Source organism: Branchiostoma floridae, chromosome 12, assembly GCF_000003815.2.
Source record: "Branchiostoma floridae strain S238N-H82 chromosome 12, Bfl_VNyyK, whole genome shotgun sequence".
Taxonomy (NCBI): domain Eukaryota; kingdom Metazoa; phylum Chordata; class Leptocardii; order Amphioxiformes; family Branchiostomatidae; genus Branchiostoma; species Branchiostoma floridae.
The window spans coordinates 16,286,222-16,294,398 of NC_049990.1; the positions used below are offsets into that span (position 1 = coordinate 16,286,222).

General features: G+C 40.1%; 1 protein-coding gene across 1 annotated transcript; it reads right to left on the bottom strand.

Annotated features, from left to right (window-relative positions):
• Positions 1-604: 604 nt before the first annotated feature.
• On the bottom strand, positions 605-6,127 carry LOC118427062 (protein VAPYRIN-like). Its single transcript, XM_035836699.1, has 8 exons — positions 6,059-6,127; positions 5,608-5,706; positions 5,203-5,301; positions 4,494-4,550; positions 4,070-4,201; positions 2,915-3,149; positions 2,717-2,810; positions 605-762 (listed from the first exon to the last, which is right to left on the bottom strand). The coding sequence occupies exons 1-7, from the start codon at positions 6,125-6,127 to the stop codon at positions 2,758-2,760; spliced, it is 744 nt and encodes a 247-aa protein (XP_035692592.1). The 3' UTR covers positions 605-762; positions 2,717-2,757.
• Positions 6,128-8,177: the final 2,050 nt, after the last annotated feature.

Consider the following 8,177-nt stretch of genomic DNA (forward strand, 5'->3'; position numbering starts at 1 on the left):
AGAGTCACACAAAAATCTGTATTGGTACAAAACGTTTGGGGTCAGTTTTGACCCCATACGGTAATCTACGTCACAAAAAAGCTACGGTGGTTTGAGGGTTAAATACTTTATAGTCATGAAAAATACGCTTGTAGTAGCGAATGTTTACCTCCCCAAGGTGATTCAGATACTGCGAAGACGCCTTGAGAAAATCTTCTTCAGCCAAGCGGTCGATCTCCTTCACAGCCTCCTTGTACTCTGTCCATCTCAAAACGGGACACTTTGGGCTGCACCTCTCTTTGGTCCATTTGGGTAGACACTTGATGATTTCAGCACACAGTTTGGGTACGGCTCGCTGTTGGTATATGGTAAAAGTGGTATATGGTAAAAGTAAACATTCGTTCAATACAAGAAGTGATCAGACAGATGTATTCATCAGATAAAATAAAAGTGAGGAATAAAATCTACACAAATTATATTTTGCCACACGTTCTGCAATATCTTACCAATCTAGTCTGTCCAGTTAATATATAAGTGCAGTGTGGATGTTTAGCAAACATTTTTTTTCTCTAAATTGAAGATAAAATTTTGAAATTGGTAACTAGACGACATCACTCACTGTTAGAAGATGGGTCTTGAGTCTTGTCAAAAGATCTTTAAGGCGCCGAATGTCAGTTTTACGAGTCTTTCTGCAGTCAAGCAGGAACACTTCGTCTGAGATGTCCAGGTTATCATTGAACTCTGACGTCATCAGCTCAAGGAGGGACAATGCCTTTTGGTGTCCTACAATCAATAACAAGAGTTCGTAGACCTCAGGCCTGCATGAAATGTATTGGGTGTCTGTAGACCTATTGTGTATTTTTTTCCCTTTTTGTCCGTGTTTGCGTGGTTGGAAAATGTGCACCATGCAAAAGTCTGAAATTCTATTTTCGGAATGTGTAAGTTTGGGCATGGATGAACATTACTTATTTTGGATTTCTTAACCATGTAACCAACCACAGTACCTTGAATTTGTTGAGACGACTTTTCCTACCTTTTTTTGTCTCAGATGGCCCTTGTAGTTATTCTGTCACATATGATATATTCAGTACTGATATCTTCCTATTTCAATGTACTGACCTAATGCAGCTGCTAAATCTCCTTAGTGTGGCAATGATATTCATTAAAGATTTATTTCTGGAGTGCTATAACACTTGACACTGGAAGGTTATTTGCATAATTTGACCAATTAAGTTTTTACAGTAGTTCCATAGACAACATGAATAGTGGTAGCCCCCATCCAGCAGCAACAGTTAGTCCCCAGGGTGATATGATATTTTTATTCAACCATCCAACTAAAACCTAAACCTAAGTGACAAAATGCAACAAACGATACCAAATTTAAAATAGAACAAAGCTTCTATCACTGAACCATATATGTACTATAGATTAAGCAGGCCCAAAAATCAAGCAACCATGACTAGCCCCAAACTACAAATTACCTGCATACAATACGGAAATGGCATCCCCAAAGAAACAACAAGAAACACAGGAAGATAATGATAATAATAATACATACCTTTCTCTTACACTCAAGCTCTATACATTTCTCCTCCACTTTAGAAAGTTGTATCTTCTTCTGATTGCCAAACAGGGTAAAGGAACTTGTACCAGAACTTTAAACTCTCAAAACACCACAAAGACTAAGAAGCAAACTCAAATTGTACCTAACAGCAACAGATACTAGTACAAACTGAACTGAACCGTCATCTGGCTGGAAACACTGTTGATACAAAGTAACCTGATACATTGAAGGTGGCAGAAGCCAGTGCAAAAACAGATGACAATTCTACACCTAAGCTTAAAGACCTATCAATCAACCCAAACCCAACCAAACCAAGCAGATATTGCTTGCCAACAATGCCCCAACCACACAAAAACAGGGTCAACCTACAGTATCAAGTTCAAGCACTAGGAGGCCCAAAATCAAACCTGACCACCAGGACACCAGCAACAACCCACGTAACAAATAGCAACACGATGGCACCTTGCGTTCCGGAGATACAGCGCACGCACAGTGCCCGCACAAAAGGTAACCTGGAATGTCAAGTTCAAGCACCAAGGGCGCCAAAATCAAAATTGAGAATTATTCAGCCACCGCCAACACATGTGTCAAATATCATCGCGCCCGCACCAACCGTTCAGAAGATATAACTCCGGAAATACCCCTCCCGGACACAAAATTCGACCTGCCGCGTCAAGTTCAAACGCGACAAGGCCCAAAGTCAATCCTAGGCAACAGGCAACAACTTCCCACCCATGCACCAAAAATCGTCGCAATGGCGCGTATCATTCCGGACACACAGCGCCAAAAGTGCCCCCAAAACACAAAAAATGCCACCTGCAATGTCAAGTTCAAGCGCCAGGAGGCCCAAAATCAAACCTGAGTGTCAGGCCACCACCCCCAACCCGCGTACCAAAAATCGTCATGCTCGCACCATCCATTCTCGAGATACAGCGCCCTAAATCCCCAGCTTCCAAATTTTCCCACGCCCGTGAAAACCATACCTGCATACATGCAGGTAATAACATATATTCAATAGATGAAAATTCTATAAAGCACAAACGCCATTGAGAGGACATCGGGCCATAAACCTATTAAATAGCTTCAAGCTAATGAAACAATGGATAGTTAGCAATGCTGCCTTTGAGTTTTTTGTATTAGTATATGGCAGGAATAGGATATAAGGTAACAAACCTGCATCAGCCAGGTCCGCATGACTGGCCACGAGGATGACGTTAGGCTTGCTCTTTGTGTTGCAGGACTTGATGAAACACAGCCACCAGTGGACCTGTGAGTTATAATCAAAATCCGTTTAGATGTATTGAAACAGAATCATCTTAGTAATACAAATATGTAGAGGGTGCCTGTCTAGCTACCTTTTTCTCTAGCTACCTTTTTCTCTTGTGTGCGGATCATCCATGATGCTGTACAATACGACGAAGATGGTGTTCTCCGCATTCATGAACATGCCGTGGGTGACCGCGTATTCCGACTGTCCAGCGAAGTCCCACACACTGACCTCCCCCACACTGGGAATGTTGGTTGTTCCCACATTCACACCAGGGGTGGGCTCGTGTGGCTGATGGTCTGGTGTCATTCTATCCCGGAAGAAGGCGATGAAAGGTCCCTACATGAAGTTATGAAATGGATGGCAAAAAGGCTGTCAGTGCATTCCATAGAAGAAAGGTCAAGATTTCAAGAGAAGGTACGAGGGGCATTCAATAAGTAATGCCCCTGACCCACTTCCAGTTGTCTGATCTAAATGGAATTTTGCATGTGTAATGAGTCATATGTCTATGGGTTATGTTGCAAAAAACAGCTCTGAACTAACTGTGGTTAATGATTTACTGGTGTTTGAACTGAGTCAGGTGTGAAATGGACCAGGTGTGAAATGGAGCATGTTGAGTGTCGCGCAGTGATCCGGTTTTTGTATTTGAAAGGACGCACACCAAAGGGGACTTTTGATGAAATGAAAAAAACTTATGGTGATGATGCCCCATCATATGACCTTGTAAAACGCTGGCATTCTGAATTCAAACAAGGTCGGAAGTCTGTGGAAACAGCTCCCAGACCTGGTCGTCCCTCTTCTGCCATTGATGAGGCATCTGTCGGAGGACCAACCTGGGATGTCCTACAAGAACGGTGTCCAGAGCTACATCAAATGATGGGAGAAATGCAAAACTCTGGGTGTTTCCTATGAAGAGAAAGACTAATAACTGTGCCAAGTTTCATTAATATCCTGCTATGGGAAATGGGTCAGGGGCATTACTTATTGAATGCCCCTCGTATACTGTTCTTACCGGTAGTTTGTACCACACCAGTAAAAACGGCAGCAATTCAAAACCTGTTATAGAACTTTTTCTAGCTACATTGAAGCATGGAAATGATACGGTGGCGAAACAGCAATTGATAAGCCGAATTTTGAGAACGAGTATATTTCAAAGAGTAATATAAAGTAAATCTGTCTCCTGCACAATCAATATCTGATTTCCTTCGAGACAGAAAAGTTTAAATTGGAGAGGATTTCTAGCAACAAAAAGATGGTACCGTTTGCAGACTTTCCTTGAGCGTAGATTTGCCAGCTTCCTGTGGTCCACAGATGCACAGTTTAAACCTGTCGACTTTCACCCCACCGGACTGTTTCATCAGCTTGTGGTAGGAAACCTCTGTGGCCAGGTTCTGGATGTTCAATGTAAACGCTTAACTTTCGTCATCTTAAGATGCAGTCTTTCTGTACGGAGGCTTTGCCTGAATTTATAAGTTTTGCCTAGCTTTATCTTAAAGTTTTCAATAATGCATAATCAAAATATCCAACTATTTTTTTTTTCATAATCGCGAATCAAAAACCTTTATCGTGATGACAAAATGTAACAGTGTGCAGTAGGCTCTTAAATGTACCCACGGTTGACTCCGGGAAAAGACTATGGTATACTTTCTATCAAAATTCATTTCATTGAAAGCCTTTGCTTACCTTAAGGAAACGTCTGCGGTCTTGGTCATGTAGGTGGTCCAGTGGTTTTGTCCCATCCTGTGTACGTGTACGAGGATAATTCATCGTAGTTGTATACAACGTTTTCATTTCCATTTCGTTTAGCTGCTCATAAAAGAAGCTTTTTTTCATTTCCTTTTTTTGCTGCTCATAAAATGTGAATATATACATACATGTGCATACATATACATATATGTTTACATATATATGTAATTCTGCTTAATATTTCGGTGATCAAGTGATTGCGATTTTTAGCGGTTGAATAGCAATCTTTGAAATTAAGTTACGATAACATATCAACACTTTACTGGTCACTATTCGACTGCCAAAATCGCAATTATTTGATTGATACAATGCTAACAGGTATTCTAATCTGACAGAAATTTCTGGAGTAGTGAGTCTATCTTTTCGCACTTAAGGGCTCTGTTTGCGCCGTGAATTTCTCCCGCTTTTCAGTAAACCTTATCTTTAACAGGATATAAATCTGTCATTTGTCACTTCTATAAGTTACACATTTATAGACAATTCTCGAAGGTAGTACAAATATTCCTGCTAACTTTAAATTTGTCCCTTGTCATAGCTAACTAACTAGCCTAAGTCGACAGATCAGGGAACTAGACTAGTAAAAATTTCTTAACAATCATTAATTGTCCCTTTATTCTTACTATTCTTACTGATTTTCTTTGCTGACCTTGTCTTTCGCCTCCACATCAGCGCCAAGTTGAATCAGCAGCTTCACCATCTCAGTGTTCCCGTTAATGCTGGCCACATGGAGTGCGGTCCAGCCATGCTGAGTGAACAGACGGAGAAACAAATGAAGCCGTTTTGTATGTCTACGGATCCAAAAAGACCCCCGGGGATAGAAAGCTATAATGACTGTCCATCATTGTAAATAACAAACTTAAACAGAAAAGGTAATTGTCAACTGTTACTTCTATACGATACATTGATATAATGGTCGAAGGTAGTAAAAATATTTCTACGTACTACGTTTTCAACCGCCGTCATCTAGAACATTCTTAGACTCGTAAACATTTCTAAACAGTCATTGTCTGTCCCTTCTTTCTCACTAATAGAGATAATTTTCTGTATTAACCTTATCTTTCGCCTCCACATCAGCGCCAAGTTGAATCAGCAGCTTCACCACCTCAGTGTGTCCTTTCCTGCTGGCCCTATGGAGTGCGGTCTCGCCAGCCTGAGTGAACAGACGGAGGAACAAATGAAACCGTTTTGTAAATTGGCGGATTCAAACAGACCCCCAAGTATAGCAGGCCATAATGACTTTCGTCATTGTAAAACCTAAACTTACACAGAAAATATAATTTTCAATTCTCACTTCTTTACGATACATTAGTATGATTGTCAAAGATAGTAGAGATACTACTACTAACTTGAAATTTAACCACTGTCATGGCTAATGGACCTAAGCCAAGAGATCAGGAGACATTCGAAGACTAGTAAACATTGCCCAGCAATCATTTATTGTCCATTTATTCTGACTCATCATCATCGTGGGCTGACTAAATGAGATGATTTTCTGTACTTACCTTGTCCTTCGCCTCCACATTAGTGCCGAGTTGAACCAGCAGCTTCACCACCTCAGTGTTCCCTTTCATGCTGGCCAAATGGAGTGCGGTCCTGCCAGTCTGAGTGAACAGGTGGAGAAGCAAATGAAGCCGTTTTGTAAATCGGCGGATTCAAATAGTCCTCCAAGGACAGCATAACGTTATTAATGTCCATCATTGTAGAACCTAAAGTTTTACAGGAAATATAACTTTCAGTCACTTTAAAATACATAGTTATAACTTTGGGATGTATTACAAATATTCCTATTGAAACTGAACCACGGCCTGTCATTGCTTGTTTGTATGGATGGCGTCCTACTGGAACCCTAAAACTGATGAAATCGTGAGAATAAAAAATGTTTTGCCAAAAAAGTTTCCCTTTTTATATATTTTTATGTAAGTGGTCATGACTGTTTAACAAATGAGTAAACACACAGAATATGGTACATACCAAACAATGGTCTTCATTTCACATCTTCTTTTTGGACATCTAAGATAACTTTCTTGGCATCCTAAGGCATTACTTTTCATTTCGTATCTATTTTCCAACATTTTGTTTCAGTCTAAGGCATATATATGCTCATTTTGCAGCTGCTATGTATGGTTTACAGAATGGTTGTAAGCTTTCTTTCTTTGGAAACATCCGAAAATTGAATGGATGTCATCCATATAATCAAGTCAACATGGCCTTATGAGCACAAGCAGGAGGTCAAAAACATTCTAAGACTAGTAGATATTTCCCAACAATCATTAATTGAAAATTCTATTAATAGCCTGTACTACACTTTATGATGATATGCAATCCTTTACTCCACACAGATAGATATGGTTAATGCAATCGCACGACACATATGTACATGCACTAGCATACAGAGCTCGAGTGGAAACTGGAAACACTGTGCATTCCAATTGGAATTTCATGAATCGGACACCTAATAACAAGGTTTTGGAGTGGGAATGCTTGAATCTCTACTCGCTGAAAAAAATCATGTGATGCCAATGACAAATCTGCATATGGAGTACGAACAAGCAAAGTGATATAAGAAGGGATAGAAACGCCAACCTCCCAGATCCTAAACACACATAAGCTGTAGTTACCCTTACCACTGTCGACCTCTGATTGACGTCCCTCCCAGCCTGAAGACCCCTCCTCACGGTCTGCACGTCACCTTTTCGCACAGCATCCCAAAACTCGGCCTCGTCCATGGCAGGTCGTTACTCCTGATACCTGTTATTAAGATGTATAAATACTTAAACTGCTGGCATTTGTGGTTATGTATTTTTTCACAAATATTGATTGCACAAAAAGAAGGTTTAGTCCCCATAATTCCACTTGCAATGAGTTAACATTAACCTTTGCACCCACATTTTAAGTTACACGATGTTTGTTATACTGATGACAGTGGCTAATGGAGTTTGGGAGTTAGAAACGTCATGAATATTGATGTTCAAACCATCAAGATATTTGGCGATTTCATATCAACACCAACTGTTACATCAAATAGAACTTTAAAAATATGTTCATTATAGGTGTCTGTGGAATTGAAAATAATCAATCAATCAAAATATCTTTGAAAGATTAAAAAGGTTTTCCCATTACACAGTCACTCCTCTCGGTGCTGAATAAAAGAGTCTACAATATAAAAAGAATAAACAGATGGCCAGTGCTCTAGTGCATTGTGTACTTTATTTCGACTTATTTTCACAAACCATTCAACTTTGCCAAATATTCCTTTATTGTACAGATAAACTCACAACTTAGTATTCTTTTCCACAGACCGTGCATACTTCGAACAGAACAACGATGTATTGGTGCAACCCACCGTTGGTTTGTAACCTATAGATTGGCTGCAGTGTATGTTATATATACGTGACCGGATACAGTTAACGCGAGCTGAACTTTGATCAGTCCGAGTTTCAACTGGGCATTTGATTTGTTGTCCCTCGAAAGCTACGGGAGACGGCATTCTTAACATGTATCGTATATATTAAGCGAAGCTTCCTGGTCAGAAAGTACCGATCAAACTTTTCTCATAAGTTGTCATTGCAGTATATTCAACCTTGTCGCGAAAGGTCCATACATATTTGTCTCACTACCACA